The 18,966-nt window shown below is 42.1% G+C and overlaps 1 protein-coding gene across 1 annotated transcript in view; it reads right to left on the bottom strand.

The window, feature by feature from the left end:
• Window positions 1-225: 225 nt before the first annotated feature.
• The window catches only part of znf407 (zinc finger protein 407), a 166,612-nt gene continuing 147,871 nt past the window's right edge, over window positions 226-18,966 (bottom strand). The window contains exon 10 of the mRNA XM_033640767.2: window positions 226-1,799. Coding sequence (XP_033496658.2) covers window positions 931-1,799 — 869 coding nt within the window. The 3' untranslated portion in view covers window positions 226-930. The remainder of the gene's footprint in view (window positions 1,800-18,966) is intronic.

Below are 18,966 nucleotides of genomic sequence, written 5' to 3'. Positions count from 1 at the left end.
AGGATGATGGTGATCATGATGACGATAATGATAATGGTGATGATAATGACTGTGTTAGTGATCAGCAAGCATGATGGGAGCCATCAGCTGATGCATGTATGTGCATGTTGCTTGTATGATGACGCTGTGCGGCACATGTAATCGCAGTATTGATGCTGAAACGTGTGCTTGACATGACAGTTAACCGCAAATACCACTAAGGAAAAAGTCTGGACACAGTTGTTAAAAATTAGACTCAGTCTTTATTGTCAGAAATGAAACTGCAGTGACGGTTTTTAGAGCTGAACTTACAAACAGCTGAGGGGTTGATGAGAACCTGAAATGTATAATGATCAACTCAACTTTATTACATATATATCATATGTAAGATCTGTTTTGGAGATATTCAAAATCCGTCAAATTATTATTTTCATAACTAATAACACACTAATCCCTATAAAAGGATGGAAAGACAAAACTTAAGGAAGCAGACAAGAATTAACAAATCATCGTGTCATTGTCAAAATTCTAACATTACAAACAAAACTTGTGGTAAACAAAGGTATCATAAAGAAAACAGAAAGCAGATTTTCCTTTGTGATGAGCCATTTGACCTTCAGAATATTAGATGCATTTTCAAAAACAAAAATATATCAGGTGGAAATATATTTAGTTTCTTAGGTTGCATGGCATTAATCATGTGGTTATTATAGTCTTGGTGGTTGTGAGGATTGCAAGTTAACTCACTTAGCACCAAAACCCTTTTCTTTCAATGTCCCTCTGAATAGATGATGTTTAACCTGAGTTTGTGTTGCCCAAGAGAATATAGTAAAAAAACAAAAACAGATGTGATGTTAAAAAAACAACAGCAACAAAAAAAAAAAACGGAATTAAACAAGGAAAACTGAGATGAAATGATGAAATGTACCTTATTTCATTATTCTCTCTCCTCTACTCCTCCAGAACTATATTATGAGGAGCTCCATCCAGATAGACCACCATCTCTTCTCCAGCCTGCTGCTCTGCCTGCTGCACCTCCCCGTCACCTGCCCCAGCCTCTCCATACATGCCTTCCTCCACCTGTAAGGTGCAGTTGTCCAGCTCTGTCACGATGTAATGCGTTCCTTCGTCGTTGACAATAACCTGCGTTAGACCTTCCTTCATCATCTGGGATGCGGCAAGCTGCAGCACCTCTTGCATCTCCTCCTGTCCAGCCTCCTGGATGACCTGCACCTCCTCCTGTTCCTGTTTCACGACCGGCTGCGCTTCGCTCTGCACAGCCTCGGCTATCTCAGGGGTCAGGACCTCGTGAACGACGGCTGCCTCCCCTTGCATTTCCTCCTGATGGCCCATTTCGCTGACGGCGCTGAGGAGTGCATCCAGAGCTGTGGATGACTCGGGAACTATGTGACCTTGTCCTGCGACTGCTACCCCTCCTCTAGCCACAGCCCGCAGCTCTTTCTTAGCCTCCCCAGACTCCAACACCACGTACTGGGTGCTGCCTCCGGCCAGGTGGGCCCCTGCGGACGCCACTTCCCTGCCTGAGGCTATTACTTGCCCGTCTTCTGTGATGTGGAGCACCTCCGCCACCTGGCCGGCCATGGCCAGTGTCTGCAAGGTGGCAGCGGCTGACTCTTCCAGAGCCTGGTCGATGGCCACGTCCCCGTCGCCATAGCCCTGGATAATGATGACCTGCTGGATTGAGTCATCGTGACCTGATACCTCAGATGTGCTCTTATGGTGCACAGGTTCTGGTTCTGCTTCCACAAACGTAGCCCCCTGACCCTTGAGACGACACTCGAAAGACTTGGACACGATACCTAGGGAACAGAGAGACACAGTCGACATTACATTTCACAGTCTGGGTATTTTACTGATACTTTTATTCAAATCATGGACTGCTAAAACGAAAAGAAAAAAAAAATGAGTAGAAAGGTGAGGGATTAAAGCCCTTGACATCTACCTTCAGTAATGGCATGTGTTATAACAATTAAGTATAGAAAGAAAAGACAACAGGAGCCATAATGAGAGATAGAAGGGATTTTTTTTGTCCAAACAGAATATAAAAGGAAAATAATTTAGTGGCAAGATGGTCGGGATCATATCCAAGAGACCAAAAATAGGCACGACAATTACTGCACATACAGTACCACACTTGCCTGTTTATATTCATCCTCTCTCTTAATGTTCTCGGTAACCACAACTGTTGAACTTACTGTGTTTATGCATCCATCACTGTGAGAAAAAGCTATAAGTTAGTTGATATAAAAGGTGATGTAACACTTCACATATTTGTGTCACTTAATGCACGAAAGGAGACAGAATATGGAGATATTAGGCTGGCGGAAGAGTGTGGTGAGATACGGCTGGTGCTAATTGAGCCACACTGTGCCCTCTCAGATCACAGGTTGCCATGGCGTTTCCAAGGTGATAGGAACAGTGTTAGAAATGCCATTGTTTAAACAGCGCCTGGCTCAGACACTTGTAGGCTAATCTATGCAGAAAAATGGGAATTTGAGACAGTGAAGAGGGGACTCTGTTCACACCTTGGCTTCTAAGCACAAATGAACTTACTGCACAAATACTGGAAAGCACACACATATTATTGTGGCGGGAAGACTACATTGACCCTCATTTGCAATGTTTTAGTTTCACTTAAAGGTTTGCTCTTGGAAGCCTGTAGATTCTGCGACCCTTTGGGCTCACGTTACCCTTAAAAATATCAAAATCTTGCTAAAACATCAACTTTTTTGGGAAGTAACAAAAGAACTTTTGTTGCTTTTAGCTCATTTCCTGAAAAGTTGAAGCTTTGGAGGTTTACCCCCTAGGGTAGCGACAAGATCACACAGATCTCACAGTACATACAGGAACAAACTCATCAATCATTGATATTCCTATCTCCCCCTGACATTTAATGTCCTGAACTCACAAGGTTGACAATGTGATCAGAAAGTCAGAGTTGTGCTGCAAACAGTCTCTGACCCAACTGTGCCCTGTCCTCCTCCAGTGTAAACAGACACAGATATGTGCTAGCTTTAACTCCTGCTCTGATTGGACAAGTAGGCAGTGACCACAAGTCCTTTGGTGACAGCAAGCCTGTTAGTCCTGCACAGATAAGCTATCAAAATGGACTACCTGCACAAGCTTGTACATAAAGCGCTGGAGGAAACAGTGAACACTTTATGTGTTCAGTGAGTCCAACATCAAAGTGAGCTGTAAAGACCTGAACTGACGGAGAGTGCAAATGCTGTTGTCAAGGAACACACCTATTGTTCTTTATTACTGTAAGCAAAGTTAAGCCTGATTTATGGAAGGGTGCCTGACACTTTTGATGGGTGTCACTCAACAGGAATATTGTATTTTAGACAGAGAAAAGGTGTCACTCGACACTTTCTTTTCATGTCAGGCATCTGAAGAGTTTTGTTATGTCATAGAAACCATTACATTTTGTCACGCAATGGGATTGGGTAGTCACGAGTGCCTCTCTGACACATCTACTGTGTCAGAGAGGAGTGTTTTGTGTGTCCTACCATGGGCAACATAGCGCTGGATCCAGGTGACCACATCATTAAAACGGTTGGCAGATATTCCGAAAATAATGACCTTCATCTCCTCATCCATACCCCTGATTTGTTGGACCAAAACATATTCACCCTGTACCTCACTTGTTTGGTTCAATGGACTAGGGGCAGGGGGAAAAAAATAATTCAGAATACTACTGCGATATTTTTGTGTGGTAGTATCGTATCGTTACACAGTGCCAAGTATTGATTTTTTTCATTATGTAAATTTTTACTACTACAAATACAAATCAGCTTTTGGCAGTCTACTAGAATAATATGATCATGATCAGTCCACTAGACACATTTCGCTGCAATAAAAATGACTGAAGTTAGATGAACAGACTGAAAACTTTATATTATTACATAAAACATGTTGACAAGATTTTCCTTTGGGGGCATAATTTATAGTTGAAATAAAATGTAATAAAGTGCAATATATCACAATATATTTTAACGCAATACTCAGCATATCACAATATATTTAAAATGGCAATAATATCATCTTGTGACTTAAGTATCGTAATAATATCATATTGCAGATGTTCTAGTGATTCCCACCCCTACAATGGAAGCACTAACAACCTCCTTTTCTTGCGCTCCCAGTATCTTTTCAGTTAAGTTAAGTTCAAAGTCTCTTCAGTTTCCACTGTTATTATCAAAACGCTAAAGGGACATATATACTGATAGGGACAATACAATGCAACTAAACAAACCAGCTGGAGGATAGCGTTTGGTTACCATGGAGATAACTGAAACATTTCGCTGAAGCATGAATTCAAAATGTTGCACGGCCCTTTAATTTCTGTCAAGCCACACTCATCAAAAGTGTCGAGCGTCCTACCATAATTCAGGCTTCAAAGGTGTCAAGTTGTGTGTCAAAGAGTTAAACGCAGCTCCCAGGTTCAGCTGAGGACTCACACATTTCCTGTCTGATGAAGGCTTTGAAGAGATACTCTGATTGTTGTTTTATTGCTCAATTTGGCCAGTATCTGATGGGAGGAGTGACAAAAGATTGCTTATCTCTGTATATAAATGTCCTGTGCTAATGTTCGCACTTTATTACTTTATTATAATATTATCCTAAAAAATGAGAAGATGATAACTTTGGGTGATTATAATGAAATCTGCACAGATACACACCCACACCTGTCTGTAACTGCCAGGTTTATTTTAGGGAGTAGCTAAAAAAGACAGAAGACTGAACAAAAGACAGACGTTTCAAGATCTCTTTTCACAGAGACTTATTTTGATTTGTGCAAAAAAGTGGAAGAGTTAGCCAGTGTTTTCTGCTGTTGAATCATAATGGGCTTAACAAATGGTAAGAGAATTTACAAACCGAGATGTCACGGAACAAAAACTGATATTCTGAGAGCAGAGAGAGAGTGTGGTCTTTTAAGTGTAGATGGACAGGGGTGATTTTCTGAGGACAAAGCTGTTTTCACTCACTCATGTCCATTCAGAGGAATTCTCTCTTTGTGTGTTTTTATACCTGGTAAGAGTCGTTACTACAGACTCTGGAACAGTCTACTTTTAGTATAAAGGGCAATCAGAACAGGACCTTGTTCGGAGGGAGGTTTCTTGGTATTCTGGAGCATCTGTGACCTACTATGCTATGCAATTTTTCACATCTCCCTGATTCTGATCAGAAGTCAAAGACTTTAGATCGGTCTGCTGCATTTGTCTTTCTGTCTGTCTTAAACTCTTCTAGCCTGTCTCCTCTCTCGTGTTATGAGTCTCTGTTTATCTCTTTTTATCTACTGCATATCTCTCCATCCTTATTTATGTAGTTTAAGATAACAGTATACGATTCTTTAAAGGCAAGCAAACAAAAAAAAACATCCACTGTGACGCTGCAGTACACAGGCAACAAGTCTGTGTAGTAAATATCAATTCGGACTCTGCTATTTGTATCTCAAGTGACAAGCACAGTAGTTAGTGTGTGGAGGGAGTCAGCACTGTCGAATACAGCCAGAGGAAGTTGGCATTTTGAGCAGCAGAGGTTACCTATTTACACAGAGCTACAGGGCCGATGCTAACTGCCTACGCCAAAGCGCTGCGAGCTGAGAGGTCGACTGGAGAGGACAATAACTCAATGGTTGTGCAGTTTCTGCTGCATTATCATAAAACCTGTTTATATATGAGTGTGTGTGTGTGTGTGTGTGTGTGTGTGTTTTAAGAGAGAGGGGGCATATTAGTGTGTGAACTTCTGACTGCATGTGTATGTTCAGCTTGGTAAAGCTCCGTTTTGCCAGTTAGTGCCGAATGTGTGTTAATGCATTTATGCGAGTCTCTGAATTCACATGTTGTATGCATGTGTCAATATGTGGGTGGAATGTTAAGGTCAGACTCTACTGGTGTGCGTCTGTACAATATGTGCTACTATACGTATTTGTATGTATATGCCAAACCCTGCGTGTGCTTGCTTATATGTGTGTGTGTGTGTGTGACTGAGAGTGTGTAGTGCTGTGGGGGTGGTAAGGCTATGCGTTGCTAGTGTGTGTCACATTAGCCATGGGGTGCTGTCGGCGGGACCCAGCGGCAGCCCGCTGAGGTTTATGGAGTGTCACTCAGTCGCCGCAGCCGTGAATCAAGTTAATGTTGCAGATCCCATCTCTTCAGTTGTCCTGCGCTCCCGGTGGAAGAACAACATTTGAACAGCGTGATTTGGCCCTGGCGAGAGGCTGATGCCTGTTTAATATGTGTTTTGAGTGTTCTGACTGACTGATTCCTTTAACAGGAAGTAGGAGAGAGGATGAGAGAGAGGGAGAGACAGGCTGCTTTATTGGCTGTGATCTGAAACAAGATGGAGGCTCCCTGAGAGGAATAAAACAACAGGAGGAAGAAAAGGATGCAGAGACAGGCGGTGATGTCATTTTGATTTCCAGATGACAGGAGAGTCTTACATTAAAACTGAGTCACTGACTAATGATAAACTCGTACAGAGCTCAGAGTATATGTGGGGGGAATTTTACTTATTATATGCACTTAATGAATGCTAATTCTCTGCACAGCAGATTTAAACATCCTGTAGAGGTATGTGAATGCCATTTTATTTCTCTATACAGATGACTGGTTCAAGTGAGAATAGGGCTGGCACAAAATCAAGTTTCACAACTCGATTATCGTGGCAAAGTGTGTTCATGATAAGGCTATTGTTGCGATATTTATAGAAAATTAGCAATCAGTCAAAATAATCTTTGACTTGTTCATTGTGTGTTTTGTGTCTTTTTTTTGGGCAAATGAATTACATTCAAAATACAAATGTAGGGAGGTCGAAGGAGTTTGTAACTAACTGTACAAAAGAGTGCAAAAAGAGCAATAACATTTAATGGATAATGAAAAGGCAACTAGTTGGCACTTGGGGAGGGAAACAAAGCAAGAATGTAAATAAACAGAAATTATTTAATCAGCACTGGATTATTCGCACAATATTATCATATGTGGATTATTAACAATCAATATTTCCTTTTTAAATATCACAGTGATTGTCAATACCGGTATACCGCAACCCTTATGTGAGAATTTACCACTAAATAAGCAATATAGAAGACATCAGAGACAAAGAGTCAGAGAGAAAACAGTAAGGAGAATAGGATGAGTGGAAAAGACTGAGGGATGTGTGTCTGTAAAAAGGACTACAAATGCGCAATATCTTGTGGTTGCAGTCTATATTTCGCAGTAAATCAAATGTCAAACGCAAAGTGCAGATTTTCTTTGCCACTACCATTGGCAAGGGCGGTAATATGCCGTAAAAGTGATCTTTAATATCAGATCTAGTTGCTAAGAATTATGGTCATATATACAGTCCAACAGATCCACAAGTGTGTCCCAGAAATCAACCTTATTATTACTGTTAAAAAGCAGTTGTAGAGTCGAAATGCTGTATTCACTGTGCACTTATTCTTTTGCTCTGCTTTGTTCCCACAGTCTTAAAGTATTGCACTACGTGGGGATATGATGGTGATGAAAGTGAATCTGTTCTCCTAATGAATGAGATGATACCGAAATTAAACTAAACCTGATTTTGGAGACTCCTCTGGACCCTCTTAGGTGTTCCCTGGGCTGCAGTTTGCTAACCATTTGTGTGGCGACACTGCCTTGCCTTACACCAGCCGGTGTGTTAGCGTCAGGTCAGTGCGGGGAGCCTCCCTGCTCAGTGTACGGTACAGATGCAATTATTGATCAGTGGATCAATGGGCTGGCCAGCGGCGGGGGCCCCAGGGCCTCTAAGTGGCATTACTTCAGCTCGGAGAGGCCGCCACGGGAGCGGTCAGACAGCACTTACCAGCAGTTAGAGAAATTAACCTTAACACCGAGACACCAACACACACACAATCAATTACACTCGCTGTAACACAGGTCAGCTCATGGCAAATGTAAGCTCACACGCACATATACATGTAATCAGGCGAGCACACATGACACCTACACCTTAGTGTTGTTACACTTGTGGGAACACTGGTTGTAAAGCTACATTTATTCCTCACCTAAATCTTTATGTACTACACACTAATCCTAATTGGTCCTCACAAAGATAGAAGTGCAAAAAAACACACATTAAAGACAAAAACTCAACCACAATAGACACTACAGCAAGCAAAGTCAAACACAGTATATCAACCATAACATGAGAGGAGAAAAAACACACTCACCAAATCAATTACAAGGTCAATGGCAGGACCGTGAAAAAGCCAGAGCTTATGATCAATTCTTAACTACAACACAAAACCCTTTACAATCCTTTTACCAGCCGATTACCTTCAATTATAGATATGAAGCCGGTGCCTTAAAAAGAGCATGATGGAGACCCCTAAACCTGACACACATATAGCTGTTATTTGTGGGGGGATTTTTACAGACGAGGCGGTGTAAGTGTGTGTGGCTTCTGAAGGTGACACTACTAAGTAGATAAAGTGTCAGTTCTGGGTGTATCCAGGTCACCAGGGAAGGCCTAGATATGACAGTGTGTGCGTATGTGGGTGTTTCTTGGTGTTTAAGACATTTAAGTGTGTATGCATTTCATTATTATCTTTATAAAACTGTGTTTCTATTGATTCCCTTAATTTTTCTACTTGTATTTCAATGATTTCAGGCATTGTTTACTTATAAAGTAATTTTTAATTGGTTAAGCAAAGGTGCTATATAAACAAACCCTTGTTGTTATTTTATATCTATTATATTTTGATGTGATTTTTATCAGGAATTTAAAAGCACAGCAACTCAGAGGGGTATCATGACACAAAAATCCCAGAGGACAGCGCTTAAAAGCACTACTAAAAACACTTATTTCCAAAGAGGTCCTCAATGGAAACAACAAACACAATACATAGTACCATACAAATCAATGCAAACTAACAAATTACAATATAAACCTGCTCGTTCCTGTTGCAACTCTACAACCAGTGCTCAAATTTCCTCCCTCAAAGGTGAACAAGCAACAATCCCCACAAATCCACCTTCACTTTTGCTTTACAAATTGCTTTTGTTTGGCTTTGCTATATATGCAGGGGCAGGTTGTTCCATACGGAGATTCCAGTATAGAAAAATGAGTGTGCAGTTTCTGTCATTGTGTTTAATTATTCATAATGTATGTGTATGAATTTCTTTAAATATTACTGCAGGATATGTATAGTAATATACAGTATGGCTAAGTATACAGCTTTTATGTGCATATGTCTTTAAATATTTCATACAGACAGTGTATGTTAAGTGTTTATGAGTCTAAACAGCATTGAGATTTATACATTTACATAAATTTCTTTGCATACCACAAAAAGAATATCACCCATATGTGTATGTGTTTATTCACTGTAATGTGTGTGTGTATTTTAGGATCTTACTTTGGTCGAGTTGTGTACATGATGACCTTACCTGCCGCTCCTCCCCTGTGAGGCCTCAGGCGAAGCTGCATGTGTTTCCTATGCGTGTATGTGTGTGTCTGCCTCTGTGCGAGTGTGTGCGTACGCACAAACTAGCAGGTCAGCTGAGGTCTGGCTAGTGATGGCTCTACTTTGTCTGGTAGGGACAGCCGCTACTGTCACCTTTACAAACGCCATGAATCAACGCCAGGGAGGACAGGCCGGCCGACCAAAAAACAACCAATTATACAGCAGCCAGATTGACACCGGGTGGACTGGGCAGAGAGAGAGAGATGGAGACGCACCGAACACACCCCAAGGACGAATAAACAGAAGAGAATGAGGGCACAGACTGACAGAAGGGCCTTCTGGGCTGTAACACCGATACGGTGGCTCTGAAGGCCAATATTAATCCGTCAGTGACTTCAGTTGGACGTTAAAGAAAGAGTGAACATCTTTTACATGATCTGCTGACGTTAATGAATGTGTTGTTATTCTCTGTCGTGAGCTGACGTAACACAATGTTTAGTCTGTAACAATTTCATGACGACTTAAAAGGAAGCATAAATCCTCTGACACACACAGGAAGTTATGCATTTTGTTTTTTCTATAGTGTTTCCTGATTTCAAAAAAAAGTTTTCTATAATGTATAGAAATTGTTTATCTTTCTTTTACAATAAAGAGAAAAGTCTGGGTCTGGCCAGGAAACTGTAACTCCCAGCAACATGTTCTCTTATATGTTTTCTTCTGTGTCTCTTCAGCGTGTATGGTGAGTAGTAAAAGCTAAGAGAATAAATGATGTTGTTTGAAATATCCAGACTGACTCAACATCTGTGAGCACAAATGTGAACGTGCTGTGAGTGCAAGTCAGAATCTGCAAATGTGGATTTTAAGGCATTCCTGCTGCACCAGTTTGCAAAAAAACACAAGTTCAGCCAGGGTTTAAAGGAAAACAAATAACTGACCAAACAGTTACTTTAGTCACGTTTTCAGAATAAATAACGTCAGGTCAGCCTCACATGAGCTGTTTCACCTGCATGCAACAATCACACAAGGTGAAAAATTAGAGCAGAGCTTAACTAAAGCATGTTTTAACTGGCAGCTAAAAAGCAAGTTATGTAACTAAAACACTGAGCGTAACTCCTTCCCGAAAACAGGAAATTGCTACCTGACATAAGTAAACAAGACTAGTCGTGGAACATGGATGCCCTGATAAAGTAAAGTACTTCATTCATGAGTAAATAATTCTTGCATGGAACAGATACACATGCATCAGGGGGAACAGATTTTAAATATTATAAAAACATATCTGAAATACTGGCATATAAACATGAACACATGAAAAACAAGAATTGCCATAAGCAAGTATGGCATCACACCCCAAACTCTGAACAGTGATATATACGGTAGTGCTCCATAGATTGAGCTGGGAAGGGCTCAAAAGGTGAGATGTGTACACACACACACGCACGCACGCACGCACGCACACACACACACACACACACACACACACACACACTGGTCAGAGGGAACACAGGTCAGTGTCCTGCTCTCAGCTCTTTTTTCTGCTGACAGAGGATGACCCAGTGCGAGTATAATCTGGTCCACACTAACTCTATCTACCTCATGTCCCCCAGGTCTGTGCCCCCAGAGACAGAGAGACAGAGAGAGAAAGACAGGAAGAGAGGTGAAAGGTGAAGAGAATAAAAAAAAAAACAACCTATCATCAGGGAAACCATCCCCTCTACACCTTCACTTTTCATCTTTCCATCCTTTGAATACCTTCTAGTCTCTTATGGCCATTAGCTAATATACAATATGATAAGTACTATTGCACAGTTTCAGCTGTGAAATTAGCATCAATAAATAAAAAAACATAGATGTATTCATCTAATCAACGACATGCTACTGTATTTCATAACACAAAGAACTGATTATAAGAAAACTGCAGCAAGAAAAGATTCACTTCAAGATTTGGAGATGTAATGGAATTCACGGGTGTAAGAAATCCCAGTGTAACAATTGTTCTCAAGGAGTAATAAATAGGCCAACAGTGCTAACCACTTCCTGGAGGGGATTTTTAAATTCACACGGCTTGGTCAGCCAGTACAGTTAGTACAGGATGCAGTGCTTCGGCAGGAAAGTGCATCACAGAGGAGACAAGCGTCATCTACCGCGACGCAGAGGCTGCTAGGACGTCATTCGGTTGGCTATGGATAAAAAGAGTGAGTGTGTGGGAGGTTGCTACAGTTGCACAAAGTGAGGCCTGATCAACCTCAGCAGGGCTGCCAGCGAGAAGGCGTCTGATGCTGAAAGGCCTGAAACACCTGATGACTGCAGGTTACATCACTGATTATGTGCCCCAGAAAAGCATCAGAAGATGCATCATTTCAACTTTTAAAAAAATGACTAACCAGATATGACTAATGTACAACTTTTTGTTGGAGTGTGCCGGCTGTTTTTCCCCGATGCTGCAAATTGCAGCTATTTGCACTCTGCAGATGAAGGTCAGAAATGATCACAGTGTGATGGCCTGATGCAAGCAGAAAAAAGGAGAGACCGAAAAGAGAGAGAAGGCGTGTAAGAGCCTCATCCAAGAATCCAAGAGGGACGGTTGACATATGAAACAATAACAAAGATCACAACACTCTTCTTTCCCATATTCCCCCTCCTTCCTTCCCCTTCTCCCCATTAGGCCCTCTTTCTATCTCTCTAGCCTGTTTCCTTCTTTCTCTTCTCTTTCTCTCAGAATCTCTGGAGGTGGACCTTTGATTGCTTCTTTAATTAGCCATGTCAGACAGCTCCGTGGATTTACTGGGGATGTCGAACTTCTGCAGATAATTACATGCCTTTTCCCTTTCTCTCCATTGCTACATCCCTCCATCCATCCCTCCATCCTCCTTTCACTGTGTCCCCCTATCTATCCCTCTCACTCACTCTCCCATGATTTAATGATTAATTATGGATGTGAGTTTGAGAATAAAAGCTTTTTTGCTAATCAAAATGAAATCCCCCCCCACACCCCCCAACCCCCATTCTCGTAATTACAGTGTGAAGATGATGTTGCTGATGTCTTTTTGTTTCCAAGGCCTGGCCCGCGCACTGATCTGAGGTCCGTCAAGGCGGATGGAATGAATAATCACAACATAATGGCTCGCTTCAGAGTTTCAAAAAAACTGGGTGGAGAAATGAAGTAGGCTGGATTGGTTTGGGGAGAATAAAAGAAGAATATAGACGAAAAGACAGAAGCAGATTGCTGTGGAAGATGTCAGTGCAGAGGCCAAGACCGGGAATCAAAGAGGCCTAAATCCTAAAGCCTGACCACAGCCATCAGTTGTGGAGAGGATGGTTTCTTTATCCAAAGCTTGTGTTTAAGTTCAAATATCATTTTGATTGTCAACTGATGAGTACTTTATTGATTGACTGATCAATTGTTTTGTCTACAAGATCTCAGACAACAGTCAGATCTGCCCATGTGGCATCATCAATTTTGTTTGTTTGTTTGTCTGATAAACAATCAAAAACCAACATTCTTTAGTTCTGGCAAATAAATTGTGAGGATTTGCTGCTTTTCTACAAGTGATCTGAGGACATTAAGACATCAGTATGCTCCACACGAAGTGCCTGTCGGACGGTCAAATAGCTTTGGAAACCCCATCTCCCTTCACCTTCCTCATGTCAAAATTGGGGGCGGCTGCGTCCCACAGTTTCTCAAACTTTTTGAAACCGACAAACCGACAGCACAGATTGGCAGAGTTTGGCCCAGTGTGATGAGGCACTTTTCTATCAAGCTCTCTTTTTTCATTCTTTACAAACTATCTCAGACTGTTTGTGACTTTTGAGTGTGTGAGCAAGTGCAACACTATGAGTAATAAAGAAAGTAACTGTTAGTTGTAGCCTTAATTTATGTACATAGAGGACAAAGAGCAAAGGTATTCTTCTGCATATCAGTAAATATAGTTCAGATTTCTTTCTCCTTTGCTCCTCTATTTAAAAAAAAAAGGCGCTCTGTGGTGCAACTACAGATTGATGGCAGTGAGACATTGATAGCAATACAACACAATAAAAGTCTAGTGTGTAGGATTTAGTGGCATTTAGCTGTGAGGTTGCAGATTGAAACTTATCCCGTGTGCCAAGAGTGTAGGAGAACAATGGTGGCTGATGCAAAAAAAGGCAGAAATATGAATGGCCCTATCCAGAGCCAGTGCTTGATATGCCTGTTCTGGGAAACTGTAGAAACAACATGGTGGACTCTGCCACTGTCCGTATGTAGATAGAAATGGCTCATTCTAAGGTAACGAATACACAAAGTCTTATTTTTGAGTGAATATACACTAATGAAAACAAAGTTATCAAAGTTATATTCCATTTCTGTCAGTATATTCCTTTAAAGGGCTATTCCAGCACTTTATTTTTGTACTAAAGGGGAAAGGTCAAGCTGTAGGGCTCAAGCTGGGTCAAAATCCCCAAACACTGGGTGGTATATTATGGGCAAAACAACCCTATGACACAGACCTCACAGTATGTAGTCCTAAACCAAGGTGAGTTATGAGGACAGATTTATATAAAGAGCAAATTCTTCCAGCACAGTAATGCCTCTCTGAAAATAATCTGATTTCAATATTGTTTTAATGGTCGTTTTGCTTGTGATCATCAGCTAAAATAACAGTTTACCCACCTTTTTATTCACCAAAACATCACTAAGGCAAACTAAATCATAGCCTGGCCATCTACAGTATATCCATACAGAATGTTGTATGACAAGTCCCTATTGTTCCCTGTTGAGTCACTCACACTCATATACAACACACAGACACACAGGTCTGTTTGGCTTAGTCTTCTATCCTTCCTGCCATATTTACTGGGTATTTACCTAACAGAGGCATGCTGGAGATATTTATCGTCCTGATGGCTCTATATATAGGGCTGAGGAGCTTGGTGAGAGGAGAGGCAGGCGCGGTGGGAGGTTGCTTCTCTAATCTCCATCTCCAGGCTGACAGGCCTGAGAAGGCCCTAATGAATGACTCTTTTCATCTGCACGCCTGTGTGTATGTGACAGTATAAATATTTAGCAATATTGGAGTCAGCTCGTGATTTTACACAGATGGAGTGATTGATGGCTCAGCCCCCTGATGCATGCCAAAGACCATCCTGGAGATGTTATATAAACCACCACAGCCTCTCTCTCCCTCCATCATCATCTCCATCTCACTCGCGCTCTATCTTTCACACTGCCTCCTCTGCACTCCGCCTCCTTCCCAGCTTGTCTTCTCGCTGTCGATCCGCCCTCTGTGGCTCTGCCAATTTGCTTCACTGTTGAATTTCTATCATACAGTGTGGTGTCCCTACGGCTGTAAGACAGGCTAAATCAGAGGAAAACAACCTGACAGAGAGGAAACTCTGAGGAGATTGGCATCGACACGTTACAGCGCAGACCCCTTTGGTATTTTAAACTTCTTATTTAAAACCCATTTTCCCTACAAATTCATTCTAAAGCAACTATTAAATTCTCTTCTATTTGATTTTATTATTTTTTCTTAGTTTTAACGCATTTTTTAAAGTGCCTCGTAAAGTTTTAAAAAGTTTGTCATCGATTGATGATGAGTTTTACTCTCCATACACAAAAGGTGTGAGCACTGTTTCCATGCTGTTGCTTTCTATGTTCAGAAAATCAAATGTCAACATGTGAGTGAGAGCTGCTCTTTAAGTCTGCAGCCTCACACATAAACATAAACACACACACACACACACACAGTACATAGGCAAACACTCACACACATTCAGAAACACATGCACACAATGCTGTCATCTGTATCAGACAGAAACCAGACCAGAGCCACTATCTGTTTGTGCAACACGCACACACAATATGCTGCCAGGGCGCTCTATGAAAAAATAGTGTGTGTGTGTGTGTGTGTGTGTGTGTGTGTGAGGGGACGCATATGCAGTTTGGTTTAGCTTTATTTGTGAGGACTGACTTGTGACAGCTCTTGACTACTTTTGTGAGGACATTTTGAGTTTTGGGGACACTCGTCATAGTGAGCAGATTATATCAGGGCTTGTAGCTGAATTAGGTAAAAGTTACAGTGGTCTTGTTTAAGACTAAACCTCAAGGGAATTAATGTATAAGAATCTAATGCATTTGAGTGTGTGTGTGTGTGTGTGTGTGTGTGTGTGTGTGTGTGTGTGTTAGTACTACACAGACCTTCTGCATAGCCTCTGCATAGCCAATTAAACTAAAATACAAGAACAAAATCCCTGAACAAATATATGAGGACTTTAAGGGGGGATGTTGAAGATGTATTAACCTTGTAATTGCCTGTGTAAAATATGCTCCCCTGGTAATGAAATTTCCTGCTTTAATTTGAAAAAATTGGGGAAATATCTCCCCTTTTTTGCCTTGTGTTTTCTCATTTAATTGCATTTAAAACTTCAATCTCAAACACCCCCACCGCTTTATGGGGGGAAGGACCAGCGCTGGACCGCCACATCTATTAATCTAACTGTCCTTTATCGGAATTAGCATTCAAATGTGATCGGTTCCACTGCGCCTTCGCCACCACTTGTAATTCCAACAAAATCCACTCCTATGCAATAACTACAGTGCCCTTCAAGACCACTACCACCTCCCCCTCGCTTTGAGAGGTATTGATTTTTATTTGTTCTGTAATGAGAACAATTAGTCTTTTTCCTGCCCTCCTTCATCTATCACCTCCACGTTCCTGTGGCTCTGCCATCCAGCCGGCCTCTGTCTTTAAACCCAGCTGGAGGTCCATCCTCTGGGCAGAGGACACCACTGTGCCCCTCTGCATAAGAAATACAGCAAGCTCAAAGAGGTAACAGAGGACATTTCTCTTTATCTACCTGACTATTGCCTAAAACTAACCATGAAGTCTGCACAGCTAGTTTGATTGCACTAAAAAGCAATGTGTTCATGGGTTTTGACTCACACAGGCTTTTGGAGCATGACGCTTACACTCATATTTTATGATGGACATGCCGACAGCCAACGTCAAAGCCAATTTTCATGGCAAAATAATTCTCAAAATGATTTAGAATCGATGTTTACCCTTCAATCTCTTTTCTTAGCATTAAGTTGGAATTAAACTATTTTTTTTAAAGTTCAATTTATTATTAATCAATGCAACATTAATTACAGAAATAAACTGCATCCTATCTATCATACTGGATAGTTAATCTCTAATGTTAATGAAAGGCCTATATCTAACCCATGTTCCTGCCTGACTCTAATTGACAGGGTTAGAGGAAATTACCACACTCTAAATCCAGTGTGGCTGGTGTTAACATGTATCATAAAACATGAAAACACAATAAAACACTCACACACATCCATTAAGAATGCTTCAATTTCCGCTGTGGAAGTAGAGTGGCATGCTGGACTGACTGACTAGCGCGATCAGGAGACTTTAGCCTCTATAAACCACCTGATTGACAGGGTGATTTGTGACTGACTGACTGGATAAGTGGCTAGCTGCTTGCTCCGTGCAGCTGTTTGTGCCTGCATACGAGCATGTGTGTGTATGTGTGTGTGACGTCAGGTCCTATTTCAGCCATGGCCGGTGAGGAATGAAGCATCTGAAAGAGTCCATTTCTCTTGCCGCGCAGCCTGAGCCTTACTTACCCTAATGATGTATAATAGCCTGCAACTACACTTAACCTGAGCATTACTGTGGCAAAGACTGAGTGGAAGAGGCACACACACACACACACACACACACACAAAGGTCTAGTTTTTTCTGAGGACGCTGTTTACCAAAGGCTGTGAGGGCAGGAAACGACCTGGCATGTTAAAAAATGAAAGACTTGCAGATCGCACTCCATCAAATCAAATCAAACCCTAAGATGTATATTAACATTGACAGCTGTATCCTCGCTTTCTCTCTGATCCTTCACTCGCACTTAACTCTGCTGCTGACTCATTCCGTAGCTATAAGCTAAATGATACAAGCAGTTAGCATGCTGCATCTGTTGTCTCTTAATTAAACTCATTTTCCTGGATGCCTGAGTATGTTCATACATGCAATATGGATCCTGGTCCTTTAACCTCTTTCGCATTCATTAGTGCAGACGAGAACGAGCTCATCACTTACACACGTGCTTCATAAGTGACTGAATGAATGTATGCGCACGTGTGTGTGTGTCTGTGTGTGTGTCTGTGTGTGCAAGACAGGTCGTAGACAGAGGAGAGACAGTAAATGACAGAGTCACGTGAGGCGGCTACTGTATGAAACCTCAGATCTAATCAATAGGAGTGAGGAGGACGCCAGGCGCCAGCCAGAGGGTCACCACTCATCACTCAGGTCAGCGGCGAACACACACATGCGTGCACACACACACACACATAAGAGCATGCACGGTGAGGGCATTGCACAGGGCACATTACTAGACAGGACTATGAGGCAGTAGAGAATGGGTCAGAGAGGGGTTGAAGCACATAGCAACAGAGGGGGGGAACTGGATCGATGGGAGAGATTGAAGGAGCTCCGTAATACCGAAGGAGTCACGGATGTCCAGGATTCAGCTAAGCAGGGCTAGGAGACAGGTCAGGAGGGTTAAAACAGCCTCGCACCACAGGGAGGAGCCATCGACAGGCCATAAAAGAGGTGAAGGAACAGCGGAACTGACTGATTTTGATGCTCATCATGGCTGAATGCAATGGTGGTCACCAAGGAGTATCGGTTGTGTAGAAGAGGAGATGACAGTAACCAGGTTGTAGCTGGAAATGAACTTATATGACAAATATAGCAGGCTTTTAGCAACATTTGCAACAGGAGACAGCCTGCTAAGCTGTGGGAGCTCGGCAGAAAGTGGGGCAGCAGAGGAGCACACCAGAGTGTGTGTTTATGTGTGCGTGTGTGGGCACATTGTGTGTGTGCCGCTGCTCTGCAGCAGAGAGACACCGACGGAGAGAAGGACTAGGCCTGGTGGCATTTAGCCCTGTTCTATAATGACACTGAGAGCTGGGGAGGAGACACAGGCACTGTTATTGAATTATTGAAGGTGCACGGTGAGGTATAAATCTGCCATGGAGATGCCATACTGTTGTAACACACACATGCATCCGCGCACAGTCGTACACACACACACGCACGCAGAGGCCACCGACACACAGCGAGGCTGGCGTGACGACTGCAGGCTTTGACTTGCTGACCTTGAGGTTGTTAAAACAAGCTCTCCGTCAGCTTTTCTGCAAAATATGTTTACCTCGTGAGAGAGAAGGGGAGAGAGACAGAGGAAGAGGAAGAGAGAGAGTGGAAGTGTGTGCGGGCTGTGCTGACATTGCCGGAATAAACACAGCGACTCCATCAATTCTTCCGGATTGTGAGGCAAAATAAAAGAGAAGACACTGCGGAGGGAGACATATAGTAACTAGCAACCTGTACTAGCCAGGCTCCAGCCAGGTTTTACTACACAGCAACATCATGACTGAAACAAGAGATTAAGCTCTCGAGAACAAACATTTGAATCCTGCGAAACCGCCGTGCACACACAGATTAAAAGAGAACGGTTGTATATATCTACCTGTAGCGAATGCAGCCTAGAAA

The sequence above is a fragment of the Epinephelus lanceolatus genome, chromosome 10 (assembly GCF_041903045.1).
Source record: "Epinephelus lanceolatus isolate andai-2023 chromosome 10, ASM4190304v1, whole genome shotgun sequence".
Classification (NCBI taxonomy): Eukaryota; Metazoa; Chordata; class Actinopteri; order Perciformes; family Serranidae; genus Epinephelus; species Epinephelus lanceolatus.
The sequence above is the reverse complement of the archived record's forward strand: the minus strand, read 5'-3'. Positions and strand labels throughout refer to the sequence as shown.